Raw genomic sequence first — 17,999 nt, 5'->3', positions numbered from 1 at the left:
GCGCGCGCCGCGACCTCTCCAACGAGCTGCTGGGGCCGGTCCAGGCCTTCCTGGGGGTGCCCTACGCCGCCCCCCCCGCTCGGCCCGCGCCGCTGGGCGCCCCCCGAGGCCCCCGCCGCCTGGGGGGGGGGGTCCGCGACGCCACGGCCTTCGCCCCCGCGTGCCCCCAGAACCTGCGCGCGGGGGCCGCCGCCGCTGATGCTGCCCCTGTGGCTCAGCGACAACCTGGAGGCGGGCCGGCGCCTACGTGGCGGCGCAGAGCGAGGACTGCCTGTACCTGAACCTCTACGTGCCCACCGAGGATGGTAATGTACACCTGGGGTACACCTGGGGACAGGTGTGATACATCTGAGATACACCTGAGATACACCTGGGAGACATGGGACATACCTGGGGATGGATGGGATATACCTGGGTGTGAGTGTGGGGCTGCGCAGAGCGAGGACTGCCTGTACCTGAACCTCTACGTGCCCACTGAGGATGGTAATGTACCTGAGATACACCTGGGACAGGTGTGATACACCTGAGATACACCTGAGATACACCTGGGAGACATGGGATATACCTGGGGGACGGGTCTGGGGTGATACAGAGCGAGGACTGCATGTACCTGAACCTCTACGTGCCCACCGAGGATGGTAATGTACACCTGGGGTACACCTGGGGGCAGGTGTGATACACCTGTGACATACCTGAGATACACCTGGGAGACATGGGATATACCTGGGGATGGATGGGATATACCTGGGTGTGAGTGTGGGGCTGCGCAGAGCAAAGACCTGCCTGTACCTGAACCTCTACGTGCCCACCGAGGATGGTAATGTACCTGGGGACAGGTGTGATACACCTGGGGATGTGTGTGACACACCTGGGATAGAGCTGGGGTCCATGGGGTACAGCTGGGCATGGCTCCGGGGGGGTACAGAGCGAGGATTGCCTGTACCTGAACCTCCACGCGCCCCCTGAGGATGGTAAATTACCTGTGGCACACCTGGGGACAGGTGAGGGGCAGGAACACACCTGGGGCACACCTGGGGACAGGGTGAGGGAGGGCTGGGAATGGCAGGAGTGGGCATGGCAATGGAAAATGGGTGTGGTCAGGTTAGGGGAGGGGGCACTACCTCAGCTCTGCACCCATTCGAAGAACAGACATGTGGGCGTGGCCAGGTTTGGTGGGCGTGGCCAGGTTTGGTGGGCGTAGTCAATGAGGGAGGGGCATGGCCGGGGCCCCACACAGGTGAGGGAAGGAATGGGGCAAAAAATGAGAAAACTGGAGCAAAAACGGGGAAATTCAGGAAAAAAAATGGTGGGAAATTGAGGAAAGGGGCGGGGCCAAGGGAGGGGGAAGGGCGGCTCCACCCCCAAATCTCAGTCCAAAAAATGGGGAGAAAAAAGAGAAATTTGGGCAAAATTTAGTGGAAAACTGGAGTGGGAAATGGAAGAAATCAGGAAATGGGGTAAAATCCAGGGAAATTGGGAAAAAACCAGGCGGGAAAATAGGTGAGGGGCGTGGCCTAGTCTGGCCCCACCCCCAACTGGGGGGGAAAAAGGGCGGGAAAAGGGAAAATCTGGTCGGGAAAAATCTGGAAATTGGGATTTGGGGGAAAAAACAGCAAAATTGGGCAAAAAAGGGGGGCGGGGCAGCCCTTCTCAAGCCCCCCCCCACAAGCCACGGCCCCGCCCCCCTGCTCGGGGTCCACTCAGTGTCCACTCAGTGTCCATCCCAGTATCCATGCCAGTGTCCACTCAGTGTTCATGCCAGTGTCCACTCAGTGTCCACTCAGTGTCCACTCAGTGTCCACGCCAGTGTCCACTCAGTGTCCATCCCAGTGTCCACTCAGTGTCCAGTGTCCACTCAGTGTCCATGCCAGTGTCCACTCAGTGTCCACTCAGTGTCCACTCAGTGTTTCATGCCAGTGTCCACTCAGTGTCCATCCCAGTGTCCATGCCAGTGTCCACTCAGTGTCCACTCATTGTCCATCCCAGTGTCCATCCCAGTGTCCACTCAGTGTCCATCCCAGTGTCCCATGCAGTGTCTACTCAGTGTCCACTCAGTGTCCACTCAGTGTCCATTCCAGCCCCCTGGCCCCTTCCCCAGTCCTATTTTTGGGCCCTTTTCCAAATTTTCCCATTTTTCCAATTTTCCCCATTTTGGAGCTTTTCCCCCCATTCCCTCCATTTCTCCCATTTTCCAATTTTCCCTATTTTTCCCCATTTCCATTTTTCCCATTTTGCCCAACTTTTGGGGGCTTTTTCCCCCCATTTTCCCCCCATTTCCAATTTTTCTCATTTTCCCCAATTTTGGGATTTTTTCCCCCCATTTTCTCCTCCCCATTTTTTAATGGGGGAGGTTTCTGGAACGTTCCAACTCCTCTTTTTTCGGGGGGGGTGGAATTTTGCCCCTCCCCCCCAATTCTTTTTTAAATTTTAATTTTTTTGTTCTTTCCCCCACCCCCGCCCCCAACCCCATTTTCGCTCCTTTTTGCCCCAAATTTTTTTCCGTTTCTCTCCCCCCGGTCCAGGTTTGCTCGGCAAAAAGCGCGCGAGGACGGCGCGGCCGGCGGCCCCCCCCGGACTCAGGTATTTTCTGCATGTTTTGGGGCAAATTCCGCCGTTTTTGGGTCTTTTGCATTATTTTTCTGCTTCTTCCCCCCCCTTTTCTTTTTGGGTTTTTTTGGGGTTTTTTGGGTGTTTTTTTTTCTTCCCCTCCCCCCCTTTCCCCTCCCCCACCCCCCAAATTCTCTCCCGTGGGGGGGGAGGGGGGGGAATTTTTAAATCTTTTTTTTTTGTGCCTTTTTTTGGTTCTTTGTGGAATTTTTCTGGGGGGGGTTTGGTTCTTTTCTTTTTTTTTTTCTTTTTTTTTTTCTTTTATTGTCTTTTTTTGTTCTTCTTTTTCTTTTTTTGTGGTTTTTTTTTGGCTTCTTCGCGGGTGGGGTTTGGGGCAGATTTTTGGTTTTTTTGGTTTTTTTTGTTGTTGGTTTTTTTTTTTGGTGTTTTGGTGGTTTTTGGGGTTTTTGGTGGTTTTTTGGATGCCCCTCCCCTCCCTTCCCATGTCCCCCCCTCCCCCCCTCCTTTGCTCATTGTCCCCAAGAGGGGGGGACGTTGCCATGGAAACGGCCCCGAAAAAGGGGAAAAAACCCCAAAATTACCCCAAATTGACCCAAAGTGTCCCCATGTGACCCCAAAGTGACCCCAAAATGACCCAAACCCCAAGCCGACTCCAAGTGACCCCAAAGTGACCCAAAATGTCTCCAAAGTGACCCCAAATGACCCCAAAATTACCACAAGGGTGTCCCCAGGGATGTCCCAAATCCCAGGGAGGTCCCTAAGGGTGTCCCAACGGTGTCCCCAAGGGTGTCCCCACCCCCAGAGATGTCCCCAAGCTGTCCCCGTCCCTGCCCATTCCCTGTCCCTCGATGTCCCTAAGGTGTCCTCACCCTGTCCCCTGCCCTGATTTCCCTGATGTCCCCAATGTCATTTGGATGTCATTTTGATGTCCCCAATGTCCCCAGACATCCATGACAGCAGCAAGAAGCCGGTGATGCTGTCACTGCCCTGTCCCTGCCCCAATGTCCCCAATATCCCTGATATCTCCAATGTCCCCAATGCCCCCAATGTCCCCAATATCCCTGATATCCCTGATGTCCCCAGTGTCCCCAGTGTCACCTCAATGTCCTCTCGGTGTCCCCAGACATCCGTGACAGCGGCAAGAAGCCGGTGATGCTGTTCCTGCACGGTGGCTCCTACATGGAGGGGACAGGGAACATGTTCGATGGCAGCGTCCTGGCGGCCTACGGCAATGTCATCGTTGTCACCATGAACTACCGGCTGGGGGTCCTCGGTAAGGGCATTGGGGCACTGGGGACACTGGGGACATTGGGGACATTGGGGACATTGGGGACACTGGGGGCATTGGGGACGCTGGGGACACTGGGGACATTGGGGGCATTGGGGACACTGGGGACATTGGGGACACTGGGGACATTGGGGGCATTGGGGACATTGGGGACAGGGAACATGTTCGATGGCAGTGTCCTGGCGGCGTATGGCAATGTCATCATTGTCACCATGAACTACAGGCTGGGCATGCTGGGTAAGGGCATTGGGGACACTGGGGACATTGGGGACATTGCATGTCCTGGCCCTGTCCCCCAATGTCCTGGCACCATGTCCCCGATGTCCCCCATGGTGTCCTGGCAGTGTCCCCAATGTCCTGGCAGTGTCCCCAACGTCCCTGAGAGCGTCCCACCTCCCTGCCAGTGTCCCCACGATGTCCCCACGATGTCCCCGCGATGTCCCCAGGATGTCCCCAATGTCCCCTCGGTGTCCCCAGGGTTCCTGAGCACGGGGGACCAGGCGGCCAAGGGCAATTACGGACTCCTGGACCAGATCCAGGCGCTCCGGTGGCTCCATGAGAACGTCGGGCACTTTGGGGGCGACCCCCAGCGCATCACCATCTTCGGCTCTGGCGCCGGCGCCGCCTGCGTCAGCCTCCTCATCCTCTCACACCACTCGGAAGGTACCGAAACTGAGGGAAATGGCCCCAAAATTCATATCAGGGACATATCAAGGACAAATCCAATCCCTGTGACCCCAATGACCCCAAACCCTAGTGGAACCCCAATCCCCACATCCCTGATGACTCCAAATCCTGATGGAACCTCATCTCAATCACCCCAAACTTCGGTGGAACCTCATCCCCATGACACCAAACCCTGGTGAGACCCCATCCCCACATCCCCTAGACCCCAATGACCCCAAACCCTGGTGAGACCCCATCCCAAACACCTCCCATGACCCCAAACTCCAATCCCACCCCACGCCCCCACTGACCTCTCCACGCCCCTTCCCCAGGCCTGTTCCAGAAGGCCATCGCGCAGAGCGGCACGGCCATCGCCAGCTGGTCGGTCAATTACCAACCCCTCAAGTACACCCGTCTGCTGGCGGCCAAGGTGGGCTGCGAGCGCGCCGACACCGGCGCCGCCGTCGAGTGCCTGCGCCGGCAGCCCTTCCGCGCCCTGGTGGACCAGGACGTGCAGCCCGCCCGCTACCACGTGGCCTTCGGGCCGGTGGTGGACGGCGACGTGGTGCCCGACGACCCCGAGATCCTGATGCAGCAGGGCGAGTTCCTCAACTACGACATCCTCATCGGCGTCAACCAGGGCGAGGGGCTCAAGTTCGTGGAGGACTCGCTGGAGAGCGAGGACGGCATCTCGGCCTCCTACTTCGACTTCACAGTGTCCAACTTCGTGGACAACCTCTACGGGTACCCCGAGGGCAAGGACATCCTGAGGGAGACCATCAAGTTCATGTACACGGACTGGGCGGACCGCGACAACGGCGAGATGAGGAGGAAGACGCTGCTGGCGCTCTTCACCGACCACCAGTGGGTGGCGCCGGCGGTGGCCACGGCCAAGTTGCACGCCGAGTACCAGTCGCCCGTGTACTTCTACACCTTCTACCACCACTGCCAGACGGACGCGCGACCCGAGTGGGCGGACGCGGCGCACGGCGACGAGATCCCCTACGTGTTCGGGGTGCCCATGGTGGGAGCCACCGACCTCTTCCCATGCAACTTCTCCAAGAACGACGTCATGCTCAGCGCCGTGGTGATGACCTACTGGACCAACTTTGCCAAGACAGGGTGGGTGGGGCAACGGTTGGTGAAGGGTTGGGCAATGGTTGGGCCAGTTGGGTGGTTGAGTGGTCAGTTGGGTTTTTGGGTGGTCAGTTGGATGGTTGAGTGGTCAGTTGGGTGGTCAGTTGGGTGGTTAGATAGGTGGTTGAATGGTACGTGGTGTGACTGGTCAGTTGGATGAGGAGTTGAGTGGTTGAGTGGTCAGTTGGCTGGTTGAGTGGTCAATTGGGTGGTTGGGTGGTTGAGTGGTCAGTTCAGTGGTTGAATGGTCAGTTGGGTGATCAGTTGGGTGGTTGAGTGGTGAATTGGGTGGTTGGGTGGTCAGTTCAGTGGTTGAATGGTCAGTTGGGTGCTCAGTTGGGTGGTTGAATGGTTGATTGGGTGAGTGGTCAGTTGGATGAAGAGTTGAGTGGTCAGTTGAGTAGTTGGGTGATCAGTTGGGTCGTTGGGTGGTTGAATGATCAGTTGAGTGGCTGGGTGATCTCTTGGTTCAGTGGTCAGTTGGGTGGTTGAATGGTTGGTTGAGTGATTGGATGAAGAGTTGAGTGGTTGAGTGATCAGTTGGTTGTTGATTGATTCCTTGGGTAGTTGGTCAGTCATTGGTCGGTCAGTTGGTCACTCAGTTGGGTGATCTGTTGGTTGGTTGGGTGATCAGTTGGGCGATTGATCGGTCATTGACTGGTCACCTGGCCAGGTGCTCAGTTGGCCGGCTGGTCAATCGGTCACTCTGCCCGCAGGGACCCGAACCAGCCGGTGCCGCAGGACACCAAGTTCATCCACACCAAGCCCAACCGCTTCGAGGAGGTGGTGTGGACGCGCTTCGACGGCAAGGACAAGCGCTACCTGCACATCGGCCTCAAGCCGCGCGTGCGCGACCACTACCGCGCCAACAAGGTGGCGTTCTGGCTGGAGCTGGTGCCGCACCTGCACAACCTGCACCAGCTGCCGCCCTCGTCCACCACCACGCGCCTGCCGCCGCCCCCACGCCGCCCCCCGCCCACGCGCCGGCCCTCGCCCACCACGCCCGTGCAGAACGGCGGGTTCGGCGGCGGCGAGGACGACGACGACGACGGCGATGGGCGCCGGCGTTTCGCGCCCTTCCCCGGAGACTCCCGGGACTACTCCACGGAGCTCAGCGTCACCGTGGCCGTGGGCGCCTCCCTCCTCTTCCTCAACATCCTGGCCTTCGCCGCGCTCTACTACAAGCGGGACAAGCGCCCCGTGGGGGAGGGGCTGCGGGGGGGTTTGGGGGTGGGGCCTCGGCGGCTGAGCCCGCCCACGGCGCCCACGTCATCGTCGGGCCGCGTGGTGGCCACCAATGACCTGCTGGGGGGGCACCACGGCGGGGGCGGGGCGGAGGAGGAGCTGGTGCAGCTGCAGCTGAAGCTGCCGGCGGTGGGGGGAGGGGTGGGCATGATGATGGGGGTGGGGGGGATGGGGGTGGGGCTGGGGGGAGGGGAGCCCCCCGAGGTGCCCCCCTCGGGCCCCCCCGATTACACGCTGGCCCTGCGCAGGGCCCCCGAGGACGTGCCCCTCCCCCACGCCGCCCACGCCCCGCCCCCCTCCAGCGCCGCCCCGCCCCCCTCGCTGCTGCCCCCGCCCCCCACCACCATCACCATGGTGCCGGGGGGACTCCCGGCCCTGCACCCCTTCGGGGCGCCCTTCCCCCCCCCGGGCCACAACAGCGCCCTGCCCCACCCCCACTCCACCACGCGCGTATAGGGGGAGGGGCCAGGGAGCCCCGCCCCCGCTCCTGCCCCGCCCCCCGCTCTTGCCCCGCCCACACTCCCGGTCCTGCTCCACCCCACCGCTCCTGACCCCCGCCCGGAATGGACTAAAGGGGGGGAAACCCCTCCCCCACCCGCCCATCCCCCACCCATTCCCCTCCCCCACCCCTAAAATTGCGGGGGAAAAACCCCAAATATGAGGTCACCCCTCCCCCACCCGCTGATGATTTTTGGGGACTCCACTCCCGTTCCTGCCCCTCCCCCCACCCCCAGTCCCGTGGGGGGGCTGAGCCGCATGGGGACCCCTCCCCCACCCTGGGGACCCCTCCCCCATCCTGGGGACCGCCCCTCCCTTAACCCCCCCAAAAATAAACAAATCCCGCATGGGAATCCGCCCCTCCCCCACCCCAGCCGGAATTATGGGGGGGGGGTCGCCCCTCCCCCCATACCCCGCCCCTCCCCCACCCCCGAAAAACCACGGGGGGAGCCCAAAAATGGGGTGGGCGAGGGGCTGACCCAGTGGCGGAGTGGGTTTTGGAGACCCTCCCCCCAAAAAAAGCTGCATGATCCTGATTGGCTGGGCCAGAACGAGGCCAAACCCTGAGGGGGGGAGGGGTCCCGTCCCCGCCCCTCCCCACCCACGATTTTTTTCCCAATTTTAGATTTTTTGGGGTTTTTTTTTGCCGCTTTCTTGGACGGAGACATTTGTGCCAAACGTGGGGGGAGGGGCGGCCCGGCCCCTCCCCCGTTCCCCTCCCCCATCCCCCACCCAACCGCTGCCCCTTCCCCACCCTGGGGATCTCTCCTCCCCCACCCCCCCATAAAAATGGCCGTGACCTTTGACCCCAGAAAGTCGCCATGGAGATGGGGAGAGGGGTGGTGATGACGTCATCGTGGGGGTGTCACCCCACCCCCTGTGATATCACTGCTTCCCACTGCTGTGACGTCATCAGTGACCCTATGATGTCACTGGTTGCCATGGTTATGCCATCCTGTGATGTCACTGGTTGCCACAGTGACGACATCTTGTGATGTAATCGGTTACCATTATGACATCATAGATTGGCATGATGACATCATCCAATGACCGCACTGATTATCATGGTGATGTCATTGGTGACACGGTGCCGTCATAAATCGTCGTGGTGGTATCGCCCAATGATGTCACTGCCCACAATTGTGATGTCACTGCTATGACGTCATTTATTTCCCTGTGACGGCACTGGTTGCCATGGCAACATCACCCTATGGCATCAGTGGTTGCCATGGTGATGTCACCCCTGTGACATCATTTGTTACCCCAGTTGCCACGATAATGTCGCACTATGACATCACTGGTTGCTATGGTGATACACCCACCATGACGTCAACATTGCCCTGTGATGTCATTGGTTACTCGAGTGATATCACCTAATGATGTCACTGGCTGCTATGGCGACATCGCCCTATGATGTCATTGATCCCTGTGGCGACATCGTCCTATGATGTCATGGGTTGCCATGGTGACACCATCCCTGTGATTTCACTGGTGACCCTATGACATCACCAATGGAGTCAGTGATGTCACCCCTTGGCATCACCTATTGCTACATTGACGCCACCCTATGATGTCACCGGTTGCCATGGAGACCGCCCCATTGCTCTGGCAATGTCACCTTGTGGTGTCACCGGTTACCATGGTGATGTAGCCACTGTGACGTCATCGATATCCCCTATGACGTCATTCATCTAATGGGCGATAGTGCCTGATGATGTCACCGGTTGCCATGAAGACCACCCCCGTTGCCGCGGCGACATCACTGTGACCCCTCCCCGGTTGCCATGGAGACGCCCCTCCCCCCTCCACCATATCCCCCCGCCCCTCCCCCACCCCAGAGCTTCTATTTTTATTCCCGGGGGGGCCGCGGGGGGAGGGGAGGAGTGGGGGAGGGGCGGGCGGGACCCCCCACCGTGAGGGGGGAGGGACGGGGGTTGGGGGAGGGGCGGGGGGAGGGGCGGCCCCGAGGGCGTTTTTAATTAAAAAAAAAGAAAAAAAAATCCGGAAAAAAACCTAAAATTCGGAACCCTAAAGTGATGGAGAGCTGTGTGCGCGTGCGCTGGAGGCGGGGCTGGGAATGGCGAGATCCCATTGGCTGAGAGGAGGGGGGGTGAGGGGACTGGGATAAACTGGGGGGGACTGGGATGGACTGGGATTGAACTGGGATAAACTGGGAGGGACTGTGGGAGACTGGGATTGAACTGGACGGGGACATGGATTGAACTGGGGCGAACTGGGATAAACTGGAAAGGGCCGTTTTTCCGTGAAATCAGCCCAAAATGAGGCGTTTCCAGCCAAGGGGCGGTGAATTCCCTCTGGGCGATGGGAGGGGCGGCGCTGAGGGGACGGAAAGGGCAGGAAGAGCCTGAGGTGGGAGACCCCCAAAGCCCCGTCCCTCACCGCGGGAGCAGCCGGGACGCGGCGCTGGTGGAAAATGCTGGTTTTGATGGTGAAAAATGCTGGGCTTGGTGGTGGAAAATGCCGTTTTTCCGTGAAACCCGCCCAAAACGAGGCGTTTCCCGCCGAGGGGCGGTGAATCCCCTCAGGGCGGTGGGAGGGGCGGCGCTGAGGGGACGGAAAGGGCGGGAAGCGGAGGCGCACGGGACGCCAGGGGGCGCTGCGTCAACCAGCCAATCAGCGGCGGCGCTGCGGCGGAGAGGGCGGGGCTTGCGACAGCGGGAAGATGGCGGCGGGCAACGCCGGCACCGGGCCGGGAGCGGGGCCCGGCGGAGGCCCCGGGGCCCGCAGGGGCAGCGCGAGCCGGGACGCGGAGGCCGAGGTTTGGTGCCGGCGGGTGCGGGAGCTGGTGAGCGCGGTTCCCGCCAACCGGCTCTGCTTCGAATGCGGCCAGCGCGGCGTCACCTACGTGGACATCAGCGTGGGCAGCTTCGTGTGCACCGGCTGCTCCGGGGCGCTGTGAGCGGGGCGGGGCCGGGGCGTGAGGGCGGGCCCGTGGGAGGAGCGGGGGCGGGACTAATTCACACCTGAGCGCGGTGGGCGGGGCAGCGCTTCGTCAAGGTGTCATTGATTGCCTGTTCCCTTTGTGGGCGGGGCTCGGCGGGAGGGGGCGTGACCGCGGCACGTGGCTTCACACGCTGCGCTATTCGGGCACCTCTTTTTAGGGAGAAAAAGCTCATTTTTGGGTGTTTACGGGCGCAGGGGGGGCGCTGACCCCGCGAATCCCCCCGCAGGCGGGGACTGAACCCCCCACACCGCGTCAAGTCCATCTCCATGACCACGTTCAGCGAGGCCGAGGTGCTGTTCCTGCAGGTGCACGGTAATGAGGTAAGGGGATGGCTGCTGGGAGGGCTCTGCCGTGTCCATCCCACCCTGTCCCCGTCCCCACGGACCCTCCCCGGCCCCCCAGGCCTGCAGGAGGGTCTGGCTTGGCACCTTCGACCCCCGGACGTCGCTGCTCCCCGACTCCCGCGACCCCCAGAAGGTGAAGGAGTTCCTGCAGGAGAAATACGAGAAGAAGCGATGGTAGGAGAGGGGCTGGGGACGTTTTTACGGGGGGCAGCATGGGGTGGGGACCCCTGAGATGATGTGTTCCCCTCCCATGGCAGGTACGTGCCACCAGAACAAGTGAAAGAACAAGTGAAGCCCCCCCAAAGCACCTCAGCAGAGCCCGGCCCCCCCCAGCTCCTCCACGGGGACACAGGGACGCTGCCACAGGTGGGACTGGGCCCCTCCTGGGGGTGCCGAGGTGGGAACAGCCCCCCCTGACCCTGTGGTGCCCCCCCAGCCTCACCCAGCTGCCCGAAAAGCCAGCACCGACCTCCTGGCTGACATCGGGGGGGACCCCTTCGCCAGCCCAGCCCCTGCCCCCGCCTTCGCTGCCTTCCCTGGTGAGCTCGGGGTCTGGGGGACTCGGGGAGGGGAGCACGGGGGTCTCCAGTGACCTGGTAACCCCTGAGTGACCCCAGCTTTGTCCCCAGGCCCTGCCCCAGCCCGGTCTGCCTTCCCTGCTTTTGATGCCTTTGGAACCAGCCCTGGAGCACCCATGTTTGGGGGGGCTGTGCCCCCCTTCCACATCCCCCCCAGCACCACAGGTACCCCAAGACCCCCTGGGACTCTTGGAGAGGGACCAGGGAGGGGTTTGGTGCCCCCCCCTCGGTGTTTGGGACACCTGGAATTGATGGGCAAGGGGGGGATTCGGGTCTCCTCATCCCTTGGGGTGCTGGGGAGGGGGCTTGGGGTCCCACCATCCCTCCACGGTGACACCTGTGCCCACCCCCCAGGCTACACCAACCCCTTCACAGCTCCTGTGGCCCTCAGACCCTCCACGAACCCCTTCGAGATCAACGGGCCTGGTGAGTGACCCCCTGAGCCCCCCCAATTCCCTGAGCCCATCATTCCCTGACCAGGGTGGGGTCTGCACCCCCCTGACCCCCCATTCTTGATCAGGGTGGGGTCTGGGACCCCCCTGACCCCCAATTCCCTGACCAGGGTGGGGTGTGGGGGTCCCAATCCTCTGTCCCCTCTCTCAGGTGCGGCTTTCACCTTGCCCCCTGTTCCTGGGGGCTTCCCCAGTCCCTTCCAGGCCGATGGTAAGAGGCGGGCAGGTTAAATATTGTTGAATTTTATATATTTATAAACTGTCCACCCTCCCACTGACCCCTCTCCATTTTCCCCCCTCAGGTTTGCCTTCCTCTGGGTTCAGCGTTGCCAAAGCTTCCACCAACCCCTTCGTGGTGAGCACCGGGGGGTTGCGGGGGGGTCCGGGCCCCCTTTCCCTGCCGCTGACACCCCCTGTGCCCCCCCAGACCGTCCCGGCCCCGGTGGCACCGTTCGGGATCCGGCACCGGGCCACCAACCCCTTCCTGTGACCACAGCTGCTCCTGGGGGCCCCGCAGGGCACGGCCCCTCCGCCGGGACCAGGTTTTATTTTTGTTCCGAGAGATTTATCGCGATATCTAATATATATTCGGTAAAAACGGCTCCGATCCGTCCCGCTGCGTTGCCGCGCCGAGACCTCCCCTCACGGCTGTGCCCTCGGTAAAGATGGCGGCCTCCTCTCAGGGCTCTGCCCTCGGTAAAGATGGCGGCCATGGGTGAGGCCTCCCATCGCGGCTTTGCCCTTATTAAAGAGGGTGCCCCTATAGCCCCCTATCCGCCCTCAGTCAAGATGGCGGCCCGGGCCTCACCCCCTGAAGGGGCGGCCATGGCAGCCTGCCCTCAACAAAGATGGCGCCAAGGGAAGTTACCGGGGGTGACGGGGGGGAACGGGCATTAACGAAGGCACCGGAGGGGGATGGGGGTGCGGGAGGGGAATTAACGGAGGCACCGGGGGGGTACGGACGCCCCCACTTCCCCCCGCGGGGCCCGGGCCCGGCTCGGCTCCTCCCGCACCTGCTGGGGAAGGGCGGAATTAGCGGCGGAGCTTTGGGGACGGGGGGGAACACAAGGGGCGGCACAGCACAGCTTGAGGGGGGCGGGGGGGCGTCCCCTTTTGGGCACAGAAATGGCGAAAACGGACAAAAAGCTGAGCGGTGGCAGCAGGAGAGGGGCAGGACTGAACGCCCCCGCCCCGGGGTTTGGTCCCAGCCGGTGATCGGTGTCACAAAGGGACAGGGATGTACCAAGTCTGATTTTGAGGGGGATATCCACACTCAAAAACAAAATTATTACTGTTATAATAATTAGAGCGACAGCCCTATAATAGTTAAATATAATAATTTTAATAATAATTAATTACAATAAATTTTGGTCATCCTTATTTTAGTGTTCCTCCGCCATAATTAAGTTATAATTAACTGTAATAATTAACTTATTATGTTCACAGTCCTGTATAACAACTCATTATAATACCTCATTATTATAATAGTGACAATTTATTATAATAATAACTCATTATAATAATAAAACTCATGATGATAACTCATAATTAATTATAATATGAATAATTAAGATCACACCCCCAGGGGGGCACGGGGTGTTCAGCCCCCCCCCCCTTCCCTGCCTCAGTTTCCCCAGCGTTAAGGCACAAGACAAAGGGGGGGGGACGAGAAAAGGTGCAAAGATCGGAACCCCCCTTGGGGTTTGGGGGTTCCCCTGGGTCCAGGGGGGCTCCCCCAAGTTCTGGGGCATTCCCCAGGTTTTTGGGGGGTCCCTCAGCAGCCAAAGAGCGCGCGGTGCGCGGCCAGGAGCAGCGCCATGAGGAGGCCGTAGAAGAGGGCGAAGAGCAGCCCGGGGGGGGGGCGCCGGGGGTGGGGGGGCTTCACCTGGGGGGGGGGACCTCGCATCAGCCCTGGGAGGGTGTGGGACCCCCCCCCCTAAATCAATCCCACCAGGACTCCCCCCAAATCAATCCCACTCGCCAGAATGGGATGCCCCACCAGAACGGGACCCCCCCCCAAATCAATCCCACCCCCCCAGCTCGGTACCTCAGAGGGCGGCGGCGTCCGGCGGGGGCTGGGGGGGCTCTGGGGGGGTAAAAGGAGGAGTCAGGGGGGGTTTGGGGGTCATTTTTGGGGTTGGGGGTAAAAAATGAGGTTTCGGAGGTGATGGTTGCAGGGTCAGGGGGTCAAAAAGGGGGTTTGGGGGTGTTCATTTGGGGTTAGGGGTAAAAAAGGGGATTTGGGGGCTGTTTTGGGGCTGTTTTAGGGCATTTTTGGGGCTGTTTTGGGGTTATTTTGGGGTGTTTTAGGTCTGTCACTCACCGCCCAGGGCCACAGCCACGCAGGGCAGTTTTGGGGCTGTTTTGGGGTTATTTTGGGGTGTTTTAGGTCTGTCACTCACCGCCCAGGGCCGCAGCCGCGCCGCCACGCGCCCCAGCAGCTCCAGGTCCCCCCCCAGCTCCTCCGGCAGCCGCAGCTGCAGCAGCGCCTCAAGGCTCTGCGGGGTGGGGGGCACAGCAGGGACCCCCCGAGCGAGTCAGGGGGGCACAGAGCCCCAGACCCGCCCAGAATACCCGGGGAGGGGATGGGGGCGTTACCTGGCGCAGCTCAGCCATCAGCTGGTCGGGGTCCGGGGGGGCTGCGGGGACATTCGAGGGGTCAGGGGGCACTGGGGAGGGGTCACAGGGGAGTTTTTGGGGCCAGGGACTGGGGAGGGGACACTTTGGGGACGCTGTCATACCTGGCTTGGTGGCACTGTATGAGGAGGAAGAGGAGGATGAGGAAGGGCTGAGGCAGGCGCTGGGTTTTGGGGGTCCGGGGGCTCCATCAGGGTCCTGGGGGGGTCTCCGGGGGGGGGTCCTGGTGGGGTAAGAGCAGCCAGTGCCCGGCCCGTGTCCTACCCCATTCCCGATCCCATCCCAGCGCCCCAAATCCCAGTCCCCATTTCCCAATCCCAGATCCCAAACCCCAGTTCCCAATCCCTGACCCCAATTCCCAGTCCCCGACCCCAATTCCCATTTCCCAGTTCTCAGTCCCCATTTCCCAATCCCAATTCCCAGTCCCCAATTCCTAGTCCCAGTCCCAAACTCCAATTCCCAGTCCCCAAACCTCAAACCCCATTCCCATTTCCCCATACCTGTCCCAGTCCCCAGTTCCCAGTCCCAAACCCCAGTTCCCAATTCTCAATCACAATTCCCAGCCCCAGTCCAGGTACCTGTCCCAAACCCCATTCCTGTTTCCCATTTCCCTGTACCTGTCCCGGCTCCTCTCCCTCTCTCTCTCCATCCACACCTCCAGGTTCTTGGGGCGCCGCCGGCAACTGGGGACCCCCCTGCAGGGACGGGGTGGGGTGGGGGGGGTCAGACCCCCACAGACCCCTCGGACCCACGCAGACCCCTCCCAGAGCCCCCAGACCCATCTCGGAGCCCCCCAGACCCATCTCGGAGCCCCCAGACCGCTCCCGGAGCCCCCCAGACCCATCTCGGAGCCCCCCAGACCCCTCACCTGCTGCCCTCAGGGCTGTCACCTCTCGGGGTCTGGCTCTGCTGCTCCTGGGGGGGGGACAGAGGGGGGGTCAGGATTTGGGGAGGAAGCCCCAAAATTTTGGGAGGGGGATCAGAGATTTGGGGGGGTGACATCACCTCGGGCGAGGGCTCCTCCTCCAGCTGCTCCGGGTCACTGTCACCGACTGTGGGGACATGGGGGTGACAGGGGGGGTCCCCAAAAGGTGACAGAGGGTCCGGGGGGGGTTTTGGGGACCCCCTCCCCTCACCTGCCCCGCCGTGCATCTCCCTGTGCTGCCGGGACGGCTCCGAGGACTCATCCGAGCACTGAAACGGTGCCAAAGGGGGTGCAGGGTTGGGAACACCCCAAATCCCCCCGAAATTCCCCCAAAACGCCCCCAAATCCCACCTCGTTCCCCGACCAGCGCTTGCTGCCGCTGTCCACGCTGTGGAAGCCGGAGTCCAGCCCCCCTCGCTGCCGGAGGGGACACGGCTCGTCCGGGGGGCTGCGGGGAGGGGGCAAACAGCGCTCAGAGAGACCCCACAAACAGCGGGGCGACCCTCCCCGAGCCCCCCCTTTACCATGCGGGCACGGGATGGGCGGCAGCCTCGGCTTCCAGGTACTTGAAGATGTGGACTTTGCCCTTCAGGCAGATCTGGGGGCACAGAGCGCTCAGCCGCAGCTTTTGGGGGGTCGGGGGGCTCCCCGGGACCCTCCTCACCTGCGCAGGGGGGAACTGGAGCGGGTTGTTGTCCGCCAGGAGCGTCTGGAGGTGCCGCAGGCGGCGGAAGCAGCGCGGAATCGCCACCACCCGGTTGCAGGAGAAATCCAGGCGGACCAGGGGCAGCTCCGAGAGCTCTGCCGGGGGGACACGGGATGGAGGGGACCCCCAAAAGCGGCGGGACCCCCTCCCCAGGACCCTCACCCACCCTCGGGCAGCTCCGAGAGCTCTGCCGGGGGGACACGGGATGGAGGGGAGATCGAGGGGACCCCCCCAGGACCCTCACCCACCCTCGGGCAGCTCCGAGAGCTCTGCCGGGGGGACACGGGATGGAGGGGACCCCCAAAAGCGGCGGGACCCCCTCCCCAGGACCCCCTCCCCAGGACCCTCACCCTCGGGCAGCGCCGCCAGCTGGTTCCGCCGCACGTTGAGGTCCCGCAGCGCCCGCAGCTGCCCCAGCCCCGGCGGCAGCACCCGCAGCCGGTTACAGCCCACGTCCTGCGGGGCGAGACGGGGCTCAGCGGGGCCCGGCGCGGCCCCGCGGGGTCCCTCCGGCCCGGGCCAGGCTCACCAGCTGCCGCAGCGTGCGGAGGGCGCCCAGGTTCGGCGGTAGCCGGGCCAGGCGGTTGTTGCTGGCGTTGAGGACGCGGAGCGGCAGCAGGCACAGGCAGGCGGGCAGCGAGCTGAGCTGGTTGCGGCTGCGGAGGGGACACGGCGGGCTCAGGGGCACCGCTGGAGCCTCCCGGTCACACCGGCGGGGCTGGAGCGTACCTGAGGTCCAGGTGAGCCAGGGCCTGCAGGTTGGCGATGGCCGGGGGGACGCTGCGCAGGCAGTTGTGGTGCAGGCTCAGCCCTTCCAGAGACACCAGGCGGCAGGCGGCCTCCGGCACCTCCCCGAAACGGTTCCGGGACAGGTCTGGAGGGAGCCGGGGCAGCGTGTGGGACAGCGGAGGGGACCCGCAGCGACGGGACATTCCCGGGAATAGGGAACGACAGGGACAAGGCAGCCTCAGGAAGGGACTAATGGGGATAAAGGACGCCTCGGGATAAGGACAGGGGACGCAGATCCGCGGGGACAGCGGTGCTGATGGATCCCGAGCCGCCCGGCTGAAGCTCGGGGACGCTGAAGCCGCCGGACCGCCCGGACCGGGAGCTCCGGCTCGTCCCGTCCCGGCGCCTCCGGCAGCTCCCGCGGGCCTCGGGCTCCGGGACGCGCCGAGGGAGGCGGGGCAGCCGCAGCTTCCCCTGGGAAACACCCCGAGGGACCCGGGGCTGTGGGGAGGGGTCGGGGGTCCTGCCCTGGGGCCGCGGCCTCACCGGCCTGAGTGGTGTCGCTGAGGTCCCAGCGCCGCGCCGCCGCCGCCGGGAAGGCGCGCAGCCGCCGGCCGGCCAGGCTGAGGGTACCGGAAGCCTCTGCTTCTTCCAGGGCGCGCTCCGTGCCGGCTCCTCCGGGCAGGCGGCCCGGCAGCGGCGGCGGCTCAGCCGGGACAGCCCCCAGCGCCCCCGCCGCCATGGCGGACCCGGAGCTCCGCTCGCCGCGGCCGCCGCTGCCCGACTGAACCCCGGACGCTTCCGGACCCCGCCGCGGGGGCGGGGCCAGAGTGGCAGCCAGTCAGAGCAAGGGGCGCGCGGGGACGCGGCGAATCGGAGAGGGACAGTGGGGGGCGCTGCCTGGAGAAATGCGGAAGTTTGGTCTTTGATTGATAGGTAGGTTGAACAAATCGTCGTCAAGTGATGGGGGATGCTGCCCAACTGCAGCCAATCACAACTAAAGCACAATCTCCACCAATCGCGGGGAGCTCGTTGCCTGGCAACGGCAACGAAAATTTTGGCATCAGCCAATCGAAATAGAGGAGGCGGGAGCAGCGCCCGAGATTGACGTGGAGCCAACCAATCGCGTTTGACGCAAAAGCGGGATAATAAAAACCCTGCGCGTGGCCGGGGCGTGGCGGCTCCACCAATCAGGAGTTACGGCAATGATTGACAAGCAGGGAAGGCTTGGAGGCCACGCCCCGGCCCTTCAGCCCCGCCC

General features: G+C 62.5%; 3 protein-coding genes across 3 annotated transcripts; 2 read left to right on the top strand and 1 right to left on the bottom strand.

Moving 5' to 3' along the window:
- The first annotated feature begins 183 nt into the window (after window positions 1–183).
- LOC128950136 (neuroligin-2-like) lies at window positions 184–7,360 on the top strand. The gene is given in 6 exon segments (XM_054295013.1): window positions 184–234; window positions 236–305; window positions 3,692–3,841; window positions 4,334–4,519; window positions 4,855–5,644; window positions 6,376–7,360. Coding segments are annotated over 6 exon segments (2,217 nt in total). The 5' UTR covers window positions 184–198.
- A 2,725-nt stretch (window positions 7,361–10,085) lies between these two features.
- AGFG2 (ArfGAP with FG repeats 2) lies at window positions 10,086–12,619 on the top strand. The gene is made up of 10 exons (XM_054295018.1): window positions 10,086–10,318; window positions 10,594–10,687; window positions 10,770–10,885; window positions 10,969–11,077; window positions 11,148–11,250; window positions 11,341–11,454; window positions 11,644–11,715; window positions 11,893–11,952; window positions 12,044–12,096; window positions 12,169–12,619. Exons 1-10 carry the CDS (start codon window positions 10,086–10,088, stop codon window positions 12,229–12,231), a joined length of 1,017 nt encoding a protein of 338 aa, XP_054150993.1. The 3' UTR covers window positions 12,232–12,619.
- Window positions 12,620–13,439: 820 nt separating this feature from the next.
- Window positions 13,440–17,480, bottom strand: LRCH4 (leucine rich repeats and calponin homology domain containing 4). The gene is made up of 16 exons (XM_054295017.1): window positions 17,285–17,480; window positions 16,739–16,883; window positions 16,539–16,665; window positions 16,360–16,465; window positions 15,968–16,104; window positions 15,828–15,901; window positions 15,655–15,751; window positions 15,515–15,572; window positions 15,384–15,430; window positions 15,247–15,293; window positions 14,996–15,073; window positions 14,483–14,601; window positions 14,340–14,380; window positions 14,144–14,239; window positions 13,789–13,827; window positions 13,440–13,626 (listed from the first exon to the last, which is right to left on the bottom strand). The coding sequence occupies exons 1-16, from the start codon at window positions 17,478–17,480 to the stop codon at window positions 13,516–13,518; spliced, it is 1,518 nt and encodes a 505-aa protein (XP_054150992.1). The 3' UTR covers window positions 13,440–13,515.
- Window positions 17,481–17,999: the final 519 nt, after the last annotated feature.

This window comes from Melozone crissalis, unplaced genomic scaffold, assembly GCF_028551555.1.
Source record: "Melozone crissalis strain CALT ecotype California unplaced genomic scaffold, PUWL_Pcris_2 ptg000462l_1, whole genome shotgun sequence".
Classification (NCBI taxonomy): domain Eukaryota; kingdom Metazoa; phylum Chordata; class Aves; order Passeriformes; family Passerellidae; genus Melozone; species Melozone crissalis.
Note: the sequence above shows the minus strand (reverse complement) of the source record. Positions and strands in the feature narration are given on the sequence as shown.

What these genes read in the sequence shown, in the direction of transcription:
- AGFG2 (XM_054295018.1), top strand. Translation starts at nt 10,086, where the DNA reads ATGGCGGCGGGCAACGCCGGCACCGGGCCGGGAGCGGGGCCCGGCGGA. An exon ending in ACCGGCTGCTCCGGGGCGCT is followed by an intron (nt 10,319 to 10,593) that starts GTGAGCGGGGCG and finishes ATCCCCCCGCAG; the next exon opens with GCGGGGACTGAACCCCCCAC. An exon ending in CGCCTTCGCTGCCTTCCCTG is followed by an intron (nt 11,251 to 11,340) that starts GTGAGCTCGGGG and finishes CTTTGTCCCCAG; the next exon opens with GCCCTGCCCCAGCCCGGTCT.
- LRCH4 (XM_054295017.1), bottom strand. Translation starts at nt 17,480, where the DNA reads ATGGCGGCGGGGGCGCTGGGGGCTGTCCCGGCTGAGCCGCCGCCGCTG. An exon ending in TCCGCACGCTGCGGCAGCTG is followed by an intron (nt 16,466 to 16,538) that starts GTGAGCCTGGCC and finishes CTCGCCCCGCAG; the next exon opens with GACGTGGGCTGTAACCGGCT. An exon ending in CGCGGCTGCGGCCCTGGGCG is followed by an intron (nt 13,828 to 14,143) that starts GTGAGTGACAGA and finishes TTACCCCCCCAG; the next exon opens with AGCCCCCCCAGCCCCCGCCG.